At 36.8% G+C, this 20,347-nt stretch overlaps 2 protein-coding genes across 2 annotated transcripts; one reads left to right on the plus strand and one right to left on the minus strand.

Annotated features, from left to right (window-relative positions):
• Window positions 1-14,133: 14,133 nt before the first annotated feature.
• LOC113292576 (E3 ubiquitin ligase PQT3-like) lies at window positions 14,134-16,203 on the plus strand. The gene has a single exon (XM_026541463.1). It carries the CDS (start codon window positions 14,530-14,532, stop codon window positions 16,123-16,125), a length of 1,596 nt encoding a protein of 531 aa, XP_026397248.1. The 5' UTR covers window positions 14,134-14,529; the 3' UTR covers window positions 16,126-16,203.
• Window positions 16,204-16,755: 552 nt separating this feature from the next.
• Window positions 16,756-19,919, minus strand: LOC113300637 (30S ribosomal protein S16-2, chloroplastic/mitochondrial-like). The gene is made up of 3 exons (XM_026549844.1): window positions 19,680-19,919; window positions 19,501-19,546; window positions 16,756-17,226 (listed from the first exon to the last, which is right to left on the minus strand). The coding sequence occupies exons 1-3, from the start codon at window positions 19,810-19,812 to the stop codon at window positions 16,974-16,976; spliced, it is 432 nt and encodes a 143-aa protein (XP_026405629.1). The 5' UTR covers window positions 19,813-19,919; the 3' UTR covers window positions 16,756-16,973.
• Window positions 19,920-20,347: the final 428 nt, after the last annotated feature.

The raw sequence follows: 20,347 nt of genomic DNA on the forward strand, positions 1-20,347 counted from the left end.
GGTGTGGGGATTAGTTTTGCATTGATGCTAGATGTCCCCTTATATAGTCTTTCAAATCAGGGTTTGCCATTAAGTTACCTTGGTAACAAATCAATCAATATCCACCGTTAGATGAAAACCTGATTTAGATTCAAGCTAATATTTCTCAACTGTTAGATCGAAAACTTAGCTTGTTACACACTTGAAATGCACGCTTCTAGGTTTGTTAACCGTACCCAAACGTATGCACTTGTTGGTTCAATAATAGTTAACCAAAAGGTTAGCCATATGAGCATTTCATATCAACCATGTTCTTCTTCACCATAACTAGTTCACATGACTCAAATGAACTAGTTAGAGAGTTGTTCAATTGCAAGGAATTCTTATGTAACTTCACAAGACACAATTGAAGCAAAGATGATTTGATTCACTCGAATCGGTTCATGAATTTTTATAGCCACGGTTTGCAAACTGCATTCCTTAGTCTTTTTAAGTTTAAGTTCAGAAATCATCTTCAGATATATAACCTTCTTAAGTTCGCAGACTTGGTTCGCGAGCTTAAGTTACCGCGCAGAGTTTACAAACTTCAGAAGAAATTCTCGGGATGAGAACTTCGCAAGTTCTCGGACTGGGTTCGCGGACTTAGCTTCACGCACTAGTTTGTCAACTCCAGCAGAAATTCTCGGGTTTGAGAAATTCAGTAGTTCGCTAATTGAGTTCGCGGACTTGGCTCACGCCATTCTTCCGGTTCTATTGATCAACAAAGTTCGCAAACTTTGGTTCAAGGAATAGGACGTATACATAAATGTGTTTCCACAACAATGCTTAGGTCCACCACTGGTTATGTAATCTAAACTCTCATTCCAATCATTGAAACATTCTCCGTCAAAGCAATTTTCAAAGTGATTGAAACATATCATGACTTTCATCACTAGGTAATGATAAACTTGGTCGAAGCGAAAAGCTTACCAACACATATTTCAAGATATAGATAGGCGAGGTATACTCGGCTCGAAATACCAACTGTGTATAATCAAAGTCTATATATAGCATACGACTTTGTGTCTCAAGAAATAGGAGATAGAATAGATAGACTTTTGAGTGATAGATAAGTTCAAGTCTTCACATACCTATTTGTCGAAAAGTTCCGCAGGTTCCTTGAGTAGTTCTTCTTCTTGTATGATGAATCGCCATGAAGTCCTTGAGCTCAGCTACACTTTCTATCCTAGTCCGAGACTTAGCTATAGTAGACTAGAAATCAAGACTTATAGTTTTGATCACTAACATTGACAAACATGCTTGAGATAGCAACACATGCGAGTTCGACCGAGCAATGCTCTAACAATCTCCCCCTTTGTCAATTTTAGTGACAAAACTATCAATACATATGGAATACAAAAAAGATAATGAAACTTTAGTAGCTCCTATTCCACATGTCTAATCTTCAACGTTCCTCGAAATCTTCATCATTTCCAAGTACTCCAATGATCCTAAAGGTTGTAAGTTTAGCATCACCGTTGTTGAAGATCCATAGCTATAACAATGAGAAAACATAATTCTCGATCATTGTTATACGGTGTCATAGTATTATTATACAGTGTCAAAGTTCAATTGTATCACAACTTCAACAATAATACTGTGGTGATATGTATCACTCCCACTTAGTCAATACTCCATCTCACAGGGAAACCACTCCCCCTTACACAATGATCCGAAAACCATATGTATTTGTAGTGTGAACTACATATTAATTGTCCCCCTTTTTGTCAATAAAATTGGCAAAGGTACAAGAACGGGATCATAATGAAATTTCCGTAAAAGACATTTCATGACTAATAGAAAAAATACACACCAACTAATTTAGATGCAATCATAAAGCCGAAGCTAAATGCATTCATCAAGGAGTTTAAAGATACAAGATAACCCCTCTAAAATTCCACAGCCGCACACCCCTCAAGGTATGACCATTAAGCACAAGTTCAAAAGAACTCTCCCCCATTTGATGTCATTCCCGAGAGAACAACAACGAGCGACCTTAATTTCAAAAGAAAAAAAAAAAATTATTGGACACTAAAACCATAAGAATGATTTTTATATCCAAAAACTCAATCAAATTAATCACAAGTAAACCCATGATTAATTTAATCGGAATACGCAACCAAATTAAACACAAAAAGTGATCAATTTAATTGATTATGCTCAATATAAGTAAACTCACGGAGCTGCGACTAAGTTTAACCATAAGGAATGATTAGCTTAACCGTTCATATACTCAACACAAGAAAATATTATGGAGTAATAACTAAATAACCAAACAAGATGATTAATTTAGTTCATAATGCTCGACATATAGTACCTTACGGAGCAACAACAAAGCCAATCAAAAATAATCAACTTGGTTTTAGTGCTCAATATAAGACACATTACGGAGCCTCACAGTATTACATAAAATATGGATCAGTAAAGATCAATACTGTGGAATACACAAGGATTCATTCTATCTTCCATCACTATTCGCATAACGACATTCAATAGACATAATCCTTGCAAACAAAATATTTTAACCTATATTCCGTCAAAGATTGACAATATAGGCTTAACTTTTGTATTTTTCAAAAGTCCATTCATTCTTTAACCAATACATGAATATCGATCACAAACGACTTTACTTTTGACAAGGTATGGGACAAACATAGTTCACGGACGTAAACACCAATATCCCATAACAAGTTGCAATATAACAAATCATAAAGATTAAATACTGCAAAAACATCATCCTCCAAATATTTTTTAGAATTTTTTGAACAAAAAAAAAACCTAAAAAAGAACAAGAAGATGAAAAATAATAGCTATGTGTAGTCACAATCATTGCTATTCAAGCACTAGTTATTCTTCCAACTAAGCCAAAAAAGAAGACATACTAGGGAACAATGTCTTTGACAAATTCTTTATCATTCCCGAACTCCTTGTCGTCAACATCCGTTGGTACATAAGGTTCGTGAAGATAGGAGTTAATATCAACAAACCGTCTTGGCTGGTGATGTCGAACGAGGGCTTTCTGAATTTCCAAAGATCTTAAAACGCAAGCCTTAATATCACGAATATCCTTTCTTACTTCCTTCAACTCATCAAGAACATCGGAAAACTTCTGAGAGTTAGAAGGGACAGCCCTTGGCTTTCTTGTATTCCTACTTTTTCTTTTAAAGGACGGAGTTACTGGAGATATCTCTTTTTCCTTCATTGATGGCTTAACAATCATGTTGACATCCTTTCCATCCAAAGACATGATGCTTAAGGGAACAGTTATAAACAACTGATTTTTGTGAGTGGAATTCACAATCTCAACAAGCAGTCTTAAGATATAAAGGATATCAGAGAGAAAAAAGGAAGGCAGGGTTCGCAACCTTTAAACAGGTTCGTGGACGTCCAACTCTAAACCCTATTGAAAAAGCGGGGTCTAACAACACCACCCAATATTTCATTTGGCAATCTGAATAGACAAACTCCAATATACTTTCAAGAGAATCAACTAGACAGTTAGACTCAATCTATGAAAAGTATATCAAAGAGTTTTATATCTCTATCTCTTGATTCAATCCGCAATCAGCAAATAGGGATTTGCGAGCCCTATTGAATATACGAGGATTAACTTGAACGGTACCAAAGACCAATGTTCAAGTGTCAATCAATTCACTCAACAACCCTAAGGCCGGATACAAGAACTGATTGATCTTAACGTACAACCTGTGATATTTCTATTATATAAATAAAATATAATGCGGAAAAGAAATAACACAGACACCAGAATTTTGTTAAAGAGGAAACCGCAAATGCAGAAAGACCCCGGGACCTAGTCCAGAATAAACACACACTGAACAATAAGTTGTTACACCAATTTCCTACTACCTATTCAGACTATATGTAATACCTTCTTCAGCACTTGTAGAACTTCTAGCAGAATACCGATTCTCTTTAGGAACTCTTCACACAAATCTTCTAGCAGAACCCAAAGTTCTCTTTAGAAGACACACCACACGATTGATACGATTCGATATTTTGTTTGCACAAAACACCGGTTTGATTTCCCTTTAGATGTGAATCAAGGTTTTAGAAATCTTGTGTTTATTTTGATAACAACAATTACTAGGTAAAAGTAATATCAAAACAAACTCGTAGATTAGGGTTTTATCTTACAATAAGTATATGTACCCACAAGGAGTCCGTGAACCTGATTTTCGTAAGTGAACTTGGGTGATTCCAAAGATCAATTTCCAAGTTAAGAAAACCCTAATAAATCTACAACAAGAACAACTAGAATAAATCTAGAGATATCTTGTTTAAAACTTCTCAAGGATTTTTACGAGATGCCTCAATAGAAGTTTTTATTTCTAGTCTCCGATTTCGACTAACAAGTGTTGGTATACGATCGGAAACTGAAATCTATCAAAACCTAGGGTTTATGATCAACAACTCTTGAATGATTTTATATCAGAAGAGAAAACCTTAGAATAGACAAGAGGTGAAAACCTAGATTACAAGTTGTATGATCAATCACGAAGATTAAATCCAACTTGGCTTTGTGATCCCTAATACAAAGACTTTTATCTCACTCTCGTTCACGAAGAACGGAAGACGTGGAAAACAACCTGCAGAGCTTACGCCAATTTTCCAAAGGGATGAAAACTGTGTAATCTCACGAACCCTTTATTTATGGTGAGCAATAGCTTGGAAGCTAAGCAAAGCTATTTTCCTTTTTCAAGACTCCACTAAATAAAGGAGTCTTTCCTAAGTTACAACTCTTGCCAAAATAATTAAATAATTAATTAATTTAGCAAATTGTATTTTTGTGAATAAATCACAAATTAAGGAAGGAATCACAAACACTTTAATATGGTAATCAAAGATGTTTGGAATAATAGCTAACTTGCCTAGATAAGGAAACATCGCCAACTTGACCAAAAATGCCTTTTAGTCACGTAATTGGGCCCAAGCCCGTGAACTGTTGCAAACATCCCATGGATTGTTTCCTACTAACGAACTGTAACAGTCACAACAACACTTATAATTGTTACTTTAATAAATCACTCATAACTTCATCGTTATAACTCGGAATTGAGTGATTCTTGGCTCGTCGGATTCATAAGCTCATTCACTATAACATGAGATTCTTTAAAATGATAAATGTTATTGTCTCCAAGGTCATGAATCAAATAACCTCAAGTATATATATACATAAATGTAGATTTACCGTCATCGGAATTGTTCCATATAGTGAGCATATATCTTGATAGATTAGAAAGGTAGAACAGAACAAGAATCCAAATGAAATCAATCACATACCTTTGATGAGGTACTTGTTGATGTCTTCTTGTAGTCTTCAATCTTCATCCTTTAAGGATAGCTTCGATTCAACTTCTTAGACCTAATCTAGTCCGAAACTATATTTAGTATGCTAAATCAAGAATGCATTTTGAAAACTAAAATTGACAACTAACTTGACATACCAGCGTTAGTGGGTTCAACCGAGCAGTGCTCTAACACCTATAAAGAGTAGAATTGTCGATAATAACCCTTCCTTTTATTTGATAGACAGAAAAGAACAATCCTAAAAAACTTTTCCTAAAGCATGTGCGTTCACAACCTTGTCTATTTTGATCAGGCACATGAGACAAGATTTCCCAAACAACACAATTAATTTGTGTTGTGGTGAACAACAATTTGTCCACCACTTTCCTCTTGAGAGGAATCCTCTGACCTCTGTCTATCAAAACGATTTGACCATGCTTTCTTCTCTAATGGTATTGTTTTGTCTTTGCAAACTAACTTCTTAGACGAAGATAAAATCCTACATACCTCAGCGGTCTTCTGAGCAAGTTTAAGCTTCCTTGCTAATCGATTTTCTCTTCTTTGAAGTTTGTTGGCGTGCCTCACTTGATGTTTGTACTTGTAACATCTTGATAGTTCATGACCCTTTTGTGAACAAAACGAGCACGTCAATCTTGAATAATATTCAGGCATCTGTGGTGTGACTGCAGCTAGACACAAGGTAGATCCTGAAACATTACAAACAGAGTTTCCAAAAGATGGGTCAATTGATTCTTCCAGCTTGATTGGGTTCTCTTCTTCACCGAAACCATCAAGGTTGATATATGTATTTCTACAATTATCAAAATCAATGTTTTCACATAGAAGACCAACACTTGATTTCCTATCTTCATCAGAATCATAGATTTCAGACATCTCATCAAGTGTTACAGCAAGACCTTTGTTCCCAGTGTATTTTCTACGATTTGGGCACTCGTTTGCAAAATGACCAAAACCTTTACACTTAAAGCACTGTGGAATATCCTTGTCATCAGCCTCGTCCGCATCCATGTTTGTAGGAGGAACACGATTGTGAGGTTTATCTGATGACCTAGGTTTGTCTCTTGACAACCGTTTACTTCTCTTCAATAGAAGATCCCTAAACTTTCTTGTGATCAAGGAGACTGATTTGTCAAGATCTTCATCTGAAAAATCACTTTCAGACTGATCATTCTCAGAGACATAAACACTTTTACTCTTATCAAGTAATTTACTGTTCTTTTGTACTTTACACAAAACATCCTTTACGATTTTGGATGTATGCTCACGGTCAAAGATCTTTAGCTTTCCAACCAATGTATTTCTGGAAAGATTATCAAGGTTATTTCCCTCAATAATGACATGCTTCTTAGACTCGTATCTAGATGGCGGCAATCTGACAATTTTCATCACAATGTCCTTTTCAGGAATAGTCTTACCCAATGCAAAAGATGCATTAACAATTTCAGACACTTTGTGATTAAACTCATCAAATGTATCTTCATCTTCCATACAAAGGTTCTCCCAATCAGAATTAAGGTTTTGAAGCCTAGCTTCCATTTCACTGGACTTAACTTCAAATATGGATTCTAAGATATCCCAAGCATCTTTAGACCTAGTGCAATTAGACACATGGTGCTGAAGATTTGGGGTAATGGCATGTATGATGGCTTTCAAACCGTCGGAGTTTTTCTTTGCAGCAAGTATCCCGGCAGGACTGTATTCACCAATATTCTTGGGAACGTTTACATCTCCAATTGCCACAACGGGAGCATCATAGCCATTAACAACATATACCCATGATTAAAAATCACGTGCTTGAAGAAAAGCTCGCATAACAATTTTCCACCATAAGTAAGTAAAGCCATCGAAGACTGGTGGTACGTTAATAGAGATAACACCTCTGTCCATAGAGTCAGATCGCTACAAACACAGACTTGTAAGGTCTTAAACGTGTTTGCCTGCTCTGACACCAATTGAAAAAGCGGGGGTCTAACAACACCACCCAATATTTCACTTAGCAATTTGTATGGACAAACTCGAATATACTTTTAAGAGAATCAACAAGACTCAATCAATTAAAAGTATGTCAACGAGTTTGTATCTCTCTCTTGATTTTATTTACTCAAGCAGGAACTGCGAGTTCTTAATCAAATACAAGGAATAACTCGGATGGTACCAAATACCAATATCCGAGGATCAATCAATGATAATCAACAACCAAAGGTTGGATTACTCTAATTGATGATCTAATGCACAATCTGTATTATTTTAATTATAAAGATAAAACAATATAATGCGGCAATTGAAATAACACAGACACCAAAAAATCTTGTTAACGAGGAAATTGCAAATGCAGAAAAACCCCAAAACCTAGTCCAGATTGAACAGACATTGCATTAAGCCACTACAGACACTAGCCTACTCCAAGCTAACTTCGGACTGGACTGTAGTTGAACCCCAATCAGTCTCCCACTGATCCAAGGTACAATTGTACTCCCTACGCCTCTGATCCCAGCAGGATACTGCGCACTTGATTCCCTTGATCTCACCCACAACTAAGAGTTGCTACGACCCAAAGTCGAAGACTTGATGACAAACAAATCTGTCTCACACAGACAAGTCTGTCGAATGATTAATCTGTCTCCCACAGATAAACCCTAAAAGGTTTTGTTCCGTCTTTTGATAGTAATCAAGGTGAACAGGAACCAATTGATAATCCGGTCTTATACTTCCGAAGAACAACCTAGAGTTATCAATCACCTCACAACAATCTTAATCGTATGGTAGCGAAACAAGATGTTGCGGAATCACAAACGATGAGATGAAGATGTTTGTGATTACTTTTTATATCTTGCCTATCGGAGATATCAATCTCAAGCCAAACAATATGATTGTACTCGTACGATAGAAGATGCAAGATCAGATCACACAACTACGATAAAGTATATCGGTCTGGATTCACAATCCCAATGAAGTCTTTAAGTCGTTAACCTGGTTTTAGAAGAAGAAAACCAAAAGTTAAAGGAGAAACGACTCTAGCATGCAAACTAGTATCACACGTAAGGTGTGGGGATTAGTTTTGCATTGATGCTAGATGTCCCCTTATATAGTCTTTCAAATTAGGGTTTGCCATTAAGTTACCTTGGTAACAAATCAATCAATATCCACCGTTAGATGAAAACCTGATTTAGATTCAAGCTAATATTTCTCAACTGTTAGATCGAAAACTTAGCTTGTTACACACAATTGAAATGCACGCTTCTAGGTTTGTTAACCGTACCCAAACGTATGCACTTGTTGGTTCAATAATAGTTAACCAAAAGGTTAGCCATATGAGCATTTCATATCAACCATGTTCTTCTTCACCATAAATAGTTCACATGACTCAAATGAACTAGTTAGAGAGTTGTTCAATTGCAAGGAATTCTTATGTAACTACACAAGACACAATTGAAGCAAAGATGATTTGATTCACTCGAATCGGTTCATGAACTTTTATAGCCATGGTTTGCAAATTGCATTCCTTAGTCTTTTTAAGTTTAAGTTCAGAAATCATCTTCATATATATAACATTCTTAAGTTCGCATACTTGGTTCGCGGACTTAAGTTACCGGGCAGAGTTTACAAACTCCGACAGAAATTCTCAGGATGAGAATTTTGCCGGTTCACGGACTAGGTTCGCAGATCGAGTTCATGGACTTAGCTTCACGCACTAGTTTGTCAACTCCGACAGAAATTCTCGGGTTTGAGAACTTCGGCATTTCGCGGACTGAGTTCGCGGACTTGGCTCACACCACGGTTCTCTTGATCAACAAAGATCGCAAACTTTGGTTCAAGGAATAGGACTTATACATAAATGTGTTTCCACAACAATGCTTATGTACACCATTGGTTATGTAATCTAAACTCTCATTCCAATCATTGAAACATTCTTCGTCAAAGCAATTTTCAAAGTGATTGAAACATATCATGACTTTCGTCACTAGGTAAAGATAAACTTGGTCGAAGCGAAAATATTACCAAAACATATTTCAAGATATAGATAGGCGAGGTATACTCGGCTCGAAATACCAACTGTGTATAATCAAAGTCTATATATAGCATACGACATTTTGTCTCAAGAAGTAGGAGATAGAATAGATAGACTTTTGAGTGATAGATAAGTTCAAGTCTTCACATACCTTTTTGTCGAGAAGTTCCACTGGTTCTTTGAGTAGTTCTTCTTCTTGTATGATGAATCGCCATGAAGTCCTTGAGCTCAACTACACTTTCTATCCTAGTCCGAGACTTAGCTATAGTAGACTAGAAATCAAGACATATAGTTTTAATCACTAACATCGACAAACATGCTTGAGATACGCATGCGAGTTCGACCGAGCAATGCTCTAACAGGTTGATGTTTCATTAGAAGATTCCGGTGATAAGGATATAGAAAGAGGAAATTTGGATGAGAGATTTGTTTCTCTGCAAGAGAGAATTTGTTTTTGTTTTTTAAAAGTGAAGAACTGAGAAAGAAGTGTTGTGTTATTGATATACCCCTCAACATTTTGACATTTACGGCATAAACTGAAGGAGTGACGAAAACTCAAAGCAGTATTCGCGTCATTTGGTATAGGGTGTAATCTGTTTCCCCCCTTGTTTTGTAAATATATATTCAAATGTTTCTAAGAAACATAAAATCACATGGACAACTTAGACATTTCCAGGGGTCCAGGCCAAAATGTTTGAGCACACCAAACAAATTATTTTCTTTTATATTATAGATTGTAAATATGTATCTTAAAATGCAGTCTCTGCCAAATAAACAAACAAAACTCCCAATCTGATCTCCAATTCCACCAACTGTTTGTCTAAATTAGAGGACTTAATGCTACAAAATCCTTCCAGATCAGACACGTAAAAACTTCATTAGCTTTTTTCTCTCCATGAGGTCTCCAAAATTCTGGATATTCATATTAGCCATAACCCCAAGACAGTATATGAAGACAAACTGATATGCACCCATCACCTAACGACTAACGGGGTATTTTCAGCCAAATCATTTATCAAAACACTTCAACATAAACTTCCCTCAACCTCAATCGCTGGCAATAATGAAGAATCTCCTTGGAAAATGTTTTGGTCGGTACAATCCTTGCCTCCTAAGATTCATATGTTCATCTGGAGATTACTCAATAATGTTTAGCCATGGACAACATATTTATGAAATTCTGTAAGGACTTTAATATTGATTGAAGTCTTTGCAATGATGCCGCTGAATCTATTGATCATCTCTTTCTCAACTTTTCAGTTTCCCAAGCCTTTCTATTTGCTTCTCCTTTGACTCTTATGGTTGATGATATATTGAACTGTTCAGTCCAACACTATGTCAAGAGGTAGTTATTAGGTGGTGATTTTTCCAAGTTGAAATTAGGAGCTTGTATTTTATGGATAATTTGGAAAACCAGATAGTCTATAACAAAGGAAAAGTTAATATTCAGCTGATAATTCAAGATGCCCTCTATCGGTATAACCTTGATCACTTCACAGATATTATTGAGCTGCTTACTAAACAAGACTTTTTAGATTCTAAAATGGATAGTGGTCTCCTCCTCATCATCATCCTAAGATCAAAATCAACTTCGATGAGGCTACTGGTTTAAAATGTTATGCTTGTGATGCAGTGGATAGGGATTATAATGCTATGTTTAATGGTTGTGAAACTAAAGTTTTCTAGTTTATCTCGCTTGTAGAAGCGAAAGATGTTCTGATGGGTATTGAATTGGCTAACGGCAAGAATCTCAAACATATTGTTATTGAAGGTGATTCCCTTATTGTGATTAATTCTCCGAAGTTCAGCAACTCTCATGTTCCTTGGCGCATCCAGAATACCATTTCCAGAATCAAGGTTAAGCTCATTTTATTTTTGTCATTAGATTTCAGTTTTGTTAAAAAGAATGCCAATGCTACGGCTCACTCTTTAACAACTTATGTTGTAGAATGCTTATCTGACCGGTGTGTTATCTTCTCCTCCTTCATGTATTACTCACTTGACAAATGATTTCTCTCTCTTTTTAGTTTTTTTGTTTGTTTTTCTTTTAACCTTTAAAAGAAAAAGAGAAAAAAAAAAGTCATCCCAACTTAATGTTATTTATTGTGGAGGTTTTCAAATCACCTGGCTCCACACATATCTCCTGTATGTACAAGTCACAGTCTAACATAATTGGAACTTTTTATACGGTGATTTGATCGCACAAAAATTCTAAACGAACAACACTAAAAATAACCAAAAACAACTCTCTCACATTGGAGTGGGACCCACCCCCAAAACTAGAACTCGTTGTTAATTTTTTTGGGCGGTCCCATTCCAATGTGAGAGGGGTTGTTTTTGGTGTTGTTTGTCTAGAATCACTTTTAAATGTAACATATCAGTCACACTTTTTGATCAATATTGTTTTAATATTTTGACTCTCATTTTTTCAATACTCATTCAAACAATTCTGAAATTGAAAATATACATGAACTTTTAGATCCCAAGTTACACCTGTTTTTTTTTCATGGAAGCTAATAAGGCTACCAATTTGCTTGGGGTATACCATCCTAACGGTGCTGGAATATACACCACCAAGTAAATTAATACTTCCTATTGGCAATCTTGCATTCTCCCCACACTTAGTTAGTGTTTCCAAGAATCCTAGCAATTTCCGAATTGGAAAACCTTCTAAATAATGTCTTCACCTCCAACTGCTTACCGATCGTCCTTTAGGAAACCGAACGTCTTTAGGAAACTACAGGGTTTATAAATACCCTTTGGAAAACGATCTCAAGACAAGAGAAAATCATCATTTTGTAAAAGAAAGTTCGTCTGTCAATAATTTTCTAACTTAACCATGTCTATATATTATAAATTCAAGAGTAGGAAAGAATTTCATTCAATCCCTGCTCTTAGCCCTTTCATGTCCGTTTTCGAAGTTAAGGACTTAATCTTTCAAACCAAAAAATTTGGTCATGGAAAAGATTTTGATTTGATATTCACAAACCCATCAAATAATGAAGACTACAAAGATGATTCAATCATTTTCCCTAGAAATAGCTCTGTCATTTTTCGTTGAATTCCTGGATTGCCTGGAAAATCAATAGTCGTCAAATCAAAAGAGCAGGAGGAGAAAGACAAATAGGATGAGAAAATCAAAGATATATGTCAACAAACAACTAGTTACGTTAATGAAAACAATGGAACAACTGTTGTAAACTCTTCACATCAAAGGGGTTTCAGCATTGGTTATTTGGGTGGAAAGCCAGCAATGGGGCAAAGAGGTGGTTTGGATCGGAGGATACCACCAGAGGGTTACACTTGTCATAGATGCAAAGTTCCTGGGCGCTATATTCGATATTGTTCTACTAATGGTGATCCTGATTATGATGTTAAAAAGATAATGCCACCTACGGGTATACCCAAATCAATGTTAGTGGAGACTGCTGATGGTTCATATGCACTGCCTTGAGGTTCTGTTGTTGTTCTGAAGCCTAATAAGGTGGATTTTGAGAAGCTTGCTGAAGGCATACCAACTAATAGTAGGCGGGTTATCGATATTCCCCCAGAACTTCGCTGCCCAATGTGATGAGATTTATTGTGCTTACAAGCAAGTATTGTTTTCAGAGTTTCTGTGATGGATGTATTAGAGGCAACATTATCTCAAAATCCATGTGTTTGTGTGGTGCTAAAAATACTTGTGGATGACCTCATTCCTAACAAAATAATTAGGGACACAATCGACAGATATATCGAGTCAACTAATACTAGTCCAGGGAATTCAAAAAGTACAATTACTGCTGAAGATGTAGGAAATGCTCGTTCTTCAACCCAAAAGTCCCAGCACCCAGTCTCTCTTGCACTTCAAAGACCGAAAAGATTACATCATGTCGTAAAGAGGAAATTTCAGATGACAAGTTTCAGTCATACAACTTGACTCGTCACTTATGATCACCCGCCGCCAATCTTGCACGTGATTGGTCGAAATAATTAGGGGCTTGTTTTATTTTTCATGAAACTTGCTCCATATTTCCTACAAAAATACTCGAGACATCAAACATGTCACAACTGGGGGATGTTCATCAATGTATTGGTCTGGCGGTTTACAGCGGCGTGCAACACGCCCATTAAAAGAAAGTGTGTCTGGAATAGCGGATAGGTGCCAGGTAGAGGAGTAATAGGAGTACAAACCGTCCAGTCTTCCCATAACCGCAAGACACGGTTTTCACCATTCACCCATGATCTACATTACTTCACAACTCCCACTTCCAACGAGATCAGTGTGTTTGACTATGACTTGTGTAAATAGATTTTCAATCTATTTCAACCAACAACATTGGTTATAAACACAAGTATTCAGAAATCATCCAGGATCGACAGCTTACACTTTGCAAGCAGATTCTACATTCTGATACAAGTCATAAAAACTACACTTAACAGAGTTCATCATTCTGATCTCAACACCTTCTCTGCTTCCCTCCATAAGATCAACTCTTCTCCTTCATTTTGTGACTGAAGTAAGACTGGAACGCCCATTTCTTGGTTTAGGCCAGGATTGTACCGATTGATCTTTCGAATCTATAAGTGCTCCTGTGCAGTACATTTGTTTAGGGTTTAGATTCGTTTCTCATCGACACACTCAATTCACCATTATCAGCAGAATCAGTTTTTATCGTACTACACTTGGAAAGGGATTCAGAAGTGTGGCTGTGGCTATTGCTTTTGACATCCTAATGTGCTCCTATACCATACCACCACTCTAGTTTCTGTATGTACGGGGAAGAAGAAGAAGAAAATATATGGGGCTTTGAATTCCATGGATGGTAAGAGGGGTACCTGTTTGATTGGGGGAGTACCATTTAGGAGGTAAGCGATGTTTAGCCATGTGGGATACCCCAAACTAAAGTTTAACCCAAATTTTATTGATCTCCGGCTCACTTCTAAATTTGAATCCTGTAATTAGAAAAGGAAACCAATTTCCAAAAATTGTCTCCACCGGTTTGGCTTAGGAAACCCCGAGCTCTATAAATATGCATCCCATGGTCACTCGCAAAACACCATATTTCTTGTTTTTTCCCCTGAGAGACTCAGTTTGTTACCAGTTCGATATTGTTTTCGAGAGGAGGAAGAAGAAGAAGTAATAGTATCATCATCATTCTGTAAAATCGGTGTGTTTGAATAATTTCCAAGCTATGTCTATCTATTATAAATTCAAGAGTGGGAAAGAATTTCATTCAATCCCAGCTCTTAGCCCATTCATGTCTGTTCTTGAGATTAAAGATTTGATCTTTCAAACCAAAAAATTTGGTCATGGAAAAGATTCTGGTTTGATACTCACAAACCCATCAACTAACGAGGACTACACAGATGATTCAATCCTTATTCCAAGAAATAGCTCTGTCATTGTTTGTCGAATTCCTGGTTTGCCTGGAAAATCAATAGTCGTCAAATCAAAAGAGCAGGAGGAGAAAGAGAAAGAGGATGAGAAAATCAAAGAGATATGCCAACAAACAATTAGTTATGTTAATGCAAACGATGGAACTACTGCAGTAAACTCTGCACATCAAAGGGGTTTCAGCAATGGCTATATGGGTGGAAGGCCAGCAATGGGGCAAAGAAGAGGTTTGGATTGGAGGATACCACCAGAGGGTTACACTTGCCATAGATGCAAAGTTCCTGGGCATTATATTCAGCATTGTCCTACTAATGGTGATCCTGAATATGATGTCAAAAGGCTGAGGCCACCTACTGGTATTCCCAAATCAATGTTGGCGGAGACTGCTGATGGTTCATATGCGCTTCCAGGAGGTTCTGTTGCTGTTCTGAAGCCTAATGAGGTGGCTTTTGAGAAGCTTGTTGAAGGCATACCAACTATTAGTAGGCGGGTTATCGATATTCCACCAGAACTTCACTGCCCAATGTGTAAAGATGTGATGAGATTTGCTGTGCTTACAAGCAAGTGCTGTTTTCAGAGTTTCTGTGATGGATGTATTAGAGGCAACATTATTTCAAAATCAATGTGTTTGTGTGGAGCTAGAATACTTGTGGATGACCTCATTCCTAACAAAACAATTAGGGACACAATTGACAGATATATTGAATCAGGTAATACTAGTTCAGGGAATACGAAAAGTTCAATTACTGCTGAAGATGTAGGAACTGCTCGTTCTTCTAAGCCAAAAATTCAAGCACCCAGTCTCTCTTGCACTTCAAAGACCGAAAAAATTCCATCATGTCTTAGAAAGGAAATTTCAGATGGCAATGAAAATGGCCAGTCTGCACCAAGTCTTGATTTATATGAAGATGAAGCCGAGTCAACGAGTAGTATGGTACAAACTAATGCTGCATTGGGGCAAGAGGAAGTGCAACAGCAGGTCCCTGCTTATGAGAACTTCACTGTTGATGGCAAGCCGCTTTCACCTGGAGACCTATTTTGGGGAACCTCTCAAGCTTTTGGAGCTAATAACTGTATGATGCCTTTTGTCAATTCAGCCTATAACAACCCATATTGGAGTAATATGCAGTGCGGAATGGATGGATTTATGAATCCCTATATTGGTTACATGGGTTATGCAGCTGGTCCTTATGAAGGAATGTTCACTCAAAATCAAAGCCCCTTTGGTGGTGGTCCAGGAGTGTATGCATTGCCATGTGCTACATCTCAGACGAAAAAGAGGAGCAGAGTTACTCCAAGTCGTGGGAATGATTGGGGTGAAGACGATGAAGAGAGGAATTATAAGAAGAAACAATCATGGCAGGCATCTTCCGTTTCATGTCACGCAAAGTAGAAGAGGCGAAGCTGTTCAGCATGTTGCAAAATTAGAGAAGAATGTAAATTTCTGATATAGTCTTTGTATCGTATATGTTACCTGGATGGATTCCACATTTTAATGAAATGGATAGATTTGTTTTGAAAAAAATTCAAAGTTTGAGTTTGTTGTTAATTTGTTGGTTGATTCTCCTGGTTTTCATTTCCAAAATTCAAAAGCATAATTTAGATGTTCAAAAGTTCAAATTCCAGTCCTGGCTCTTCACAAAGAGGACAAGCAAATACAAATACAAGGATTTAGATATGTAGCTGCTGTTGTTGACATCCTTGTTTCTTTTATTATTACTTTTTTTTCAAATGTTGGGGTTTTGGTTTCACTAGTGGGATCCGGGAAGAACAAATATCTAGGCCTTTAGTTTTCTTCTTGTTATTTCAGCCACCGTTCATCCTGCTCTCGCACTGCACTGCTGTTGCATCATTCATCATTCATCAATCATCTTGTTATTTACCTTTGGTAGTTTTTGCAATTTGTTTAGTTGAAGGCCACATTGATAGGGATAACTAATGGTGAAGTAGTGCAAGAGCGCAAAAAGAAAAGAAAAAACATTCAGGACCCAACTGAAGTAATACGTTGGGTGTGAGCCTATGAGGGGTATGGACTGGATTGGGTTTTGCTAAATCAGCCACAATATATTCAAGTACATTTATCTACAGGAAAAACTCTTCAACCAGAGGAGCATTACAGTGCAACTACACTCTACTACACTAACTGCGTTAATTACGAAAACCATGTAGTGTCATGGATTTGTCCCAACAGAATTACATATCAGTTGCGCAATACTAACTCATCTAGACTTCCCTCTCTGATTAGTTGTCAAACAGTGTGGCAATATTCAGGCTTTTAGAGTTCAATGCAGCACTTTGGGAGCTTTTAGGTAAATCAGTGTTGGTATGTTCCACTGGAGTTACAAAGCAACCAGTCAAAGGATCAACAGGGCGACTGTCACGGGGTCCACCTTTATGTGCCATGGCAGACGGTGGTGGTGTAGGTAATACTCCAGCTCTGAAAAGAATACGTTGAACAGGATCTGATGGTTGGGCACCTACTGATAACCAGTACCTGCAAAACGAAAATGAGAGGGAAGAAATAGTTTGTGGTCAGGTGATGAGGTCAAATACAAATTGTGTAGCGCAAGGTAGAGCATTAGCGAGATTAAATAGTTCGCAACATATTTGGAAATTCCATAAAAACTTGGATATATTATCATGGATTCTTAAAATAGAGAAATCGTTGGAACTTTGTCATCCGGGATAGCCGTTTTTTTACCATAACAAGTCAGGAACACATGATAAGAAGTATAAAAATCAATTGCCAGTCCCATAATGAAAATCTATCTATTGGAAAAGAGCTAAGAATATTTCGGGAATTCATTTCCTACATAGTTTGTTCTCTTAACGGAAAGTTAAAGTTTTGTTCATGCCAACCAGTTTGCCAAGAATATGTTTTGCAAAAAGATACACGGACGGTTAAAATGATCAGCAAAAGTATAGTTCTTATCCTGAGATATAATCATGGTATTTGATTCCTGTCCGGGTCGGTGTTTATCTCACTACTAGACGCTGCAAATACTTCTCCACTAGCTAAATAAGCTCGAGTTAATGTAATGGTTTGGTATAAACATTCTACCAAGATTCATGGGACATGTTAGATCTGACTAAGATGCTTACAAACTAAAGGTGTCGGGCGAAATAATCCATATCAAACCCCCATAATTCTTGAACGTCCCACACGCATTAACCTAATCAAGCTAAAAACCTAGCATGTTCATACACATACAACCAAACCGCTAAATAAGCACAAGGTTTGTTTCCATCTCTTCCTTAGCATTGTTTGTCCACAGGAAAGAAACTCATAATAAAACAAACAAAGAAGATGATTACAAGAAATAGATTGCAATTACAAAGTTAAACAAAAGCTATCTTAAAATGATCAGCAAAAGTAACGTTTTTATCCTGAGACATCATTTTGGCATTTGATTCCTGTTTAATCGAGTTAAACGCCTAGCATGTTCATATCCAATATACAACCAAAACTGCTCAACAGCACAAATTTTGTTTCTGTCTCTTCCTTAGCATTGTTGTCCACAGGAAAGTGAGCCACAATATAACAAAGGAAAAAGATAATACAAATAAGAAAGTGATTACAAGAAACAAATTGCAATTACAAAGTTAAACTAAAATCAAAGTGGCAACCTTATTTGATAGATAAATCATAAAAGGTCCTACTGGAATTTGAGATAATTCCTGAAAGGTCCAACTGGAATTTGAGCGAAGATGTGGTAAAAGATAGGTAAGGACAGAGAGTCGGCGAAATCAAAAAGGGGTTCGTAGAATGAGGAACAACAAGTTCAGTGTTTATGCTATAGGGTCCCCAAAATCTATCCATAAAACTCAGATATATTATCATGGATTCTGAAAGAGAGAAATCATTAGAACTTTGTTGTCCGAAGGGATAGCCGTTTTTTACCATAACAAGTCAGGAAAAAAAAATAAGGGGTATAAAGATCAATTGCCAGTTCCACAGTGATAATCTTTATCTATTGGTGGAAAAGAGCTAAGAACATTTCGCCGAAATCATTTCCTTCACAGTTCGTACTCTAACAGATATATATACTTTTCTTTACACCAACCAGTTTGCAAAGAATATTTTTTGCAAGAAGATACATGGCTAAAATGATCTATAGTCTAAAGTCATCTTAAAATGATCAGCAAAAGTATAGATTTTACCCTGAGGTATTGGCATTTGATTCCTGTTTATGTCGTCCGTGTTTATCTCACTACTAGAAAAGAAGCTCACTGCAAATACTTCCACTAACTAAACAAGCTCAAGGTATTATAATGGTTTGGTATAAACATTCTTCCAAGATTCATGAGACATATTAGATCTGACTAAGATGCTGACTTAGACGTGTTCGGGCAAAACCAGTCCATATCAAACGATTCAAACCCCCAGAATTCTAGAATGTTCGTACATTAGCCTAGTCAGGCTAAAAACCTAGCATGTTCATATCCAGTAATCAATATACAACCAGAACTGCTAACTAAGCACAAATGTTTTTCCCTTAGCATTGTTATCTACAGCAATTACAAAGTTAAGATAGATTCGAAGTGGCAACATTATTTGATAGATAAATCTTAAAGGGTCCAACTGGATGGTAAAGGACAGGCAAGGCGAGAGAGATGAAGAAATCAGATATGGATTCGTATTTTGGCAGCATGAATGAATAGAACAAGTTCAGTGTTTATGCTATAGGGTCCTCAAAATATATCCCCTGATAGGTAATTCAACTGATGACAAAAGAAAACTAAACAAAAGAAAATTGGTAGTACTTACTTGATTCTATCAAATTTGAGACCCATTCTTTTACCTCCATCCTGCCCTACAAAAATGAAAATTTCATCATCAATGGGCATGAATCAAATACATGGGTTAAATTTCAATGACAAAATTAAGAAAAGGGTATGACTAGAAACGAAAAATGTGGAGAATTTTTTTTCTTGATTATTACATACCAGGTAATGGATCATAATGACCTAAAACTTCAAGCTGTTTTCCATCTCTTGGAGATCTACTGTCAGCAGCCACGACTCGATAAAATGGTCTGTTTCTACAACCAAGCCGATGAAATCTTAGTCTTACTACCATTTTCACAGCAAAGAAGAAGAAGATAGAAAACCAATTCGACGAAGTTTCGTTTATGAGAGACTAAAAATTTCTATCAGGGTTTGGGGTTTGGGCGGTTTAGGCTCAGCTTATACAGTTCAGTACACACTAGAATAGACTGTTCTTTTTATAACAATCCTGTTAAAGTGGCGGGTGGTTACATCGGAGGGGCGGCAAGGGTGATAGCAATATCCCTATTATTGGTTAGGGGGTGTCGTATAGGGTTGTTAATTGACTAGATTACCCTTTTCACCTCAAATGGACTAATTTATCCTTGTTTTTGTGGTTGAAAAGACTGAATTGTCCTTCCCATTATTAACCCAATTGAAACTGAAAATCAAAACAGTTTTTTTTTTCAACTTTCCTTCATCTTCTCTTCTCCTCCTCTCTACCACCATTAAAACTGATTTTTCATCGTCCTCTTCGATAAATCAACGAGTTGAAAAATTGATAATCGTTGATTTGAAACTATATTAGAGAAATTTGTTAATGTTCGGTTGGTAACGAAACATTAGTT

The sequence above is a fragment of the Papaver somniferum genome, chromosome 7, assembly GCF_003573695.1.
Source record: "Papaver somniferum cultivar HN1 chromosome 7, ASM357369v1, whole genome shotgun sequence".
NCBI lineage: Eukaryota > Viridiplantae > Streptophyta > Magnoliopsida > Ranunculales > Papaveraceae > Papaver > Papaver somniferum.

What these genes read in the sequence shown, in the direction of transcription:
- LOC113292576 (XM_026541463.1), top strand. Translation starts at nt 14,530, where the DNA reads ATGTCTATCTATTATAAATTCAAGAGTGGGAAAGAATTTCATTCAATC.
- LOC113300637 (XM_026549844.1), bottom strand. Translation starts at nt 19,812, where the DNA reads ATGGTAGTAAGACTAAGATTTCATCGGCTTGGTTGTAGAAACAGACCA. An exon ending in TCATTATGATCCATTACCTG is followed by an intron (nt 19,547 to 19,679) that starts GTATGTAATAAT and finishes TCATTTTTGTAG; the next exon opens with GGCAGGATGGAGGTAAAAGA. An exon ending in CTCAAATTTGATAGAATCAA is followed by an intron (nt 17,227 to 19,500) that starts GTAAGTACTACC and finishes TTCGTTTTGCAG; the next exon opens with GTACTGGTTATCAGTAGGTG.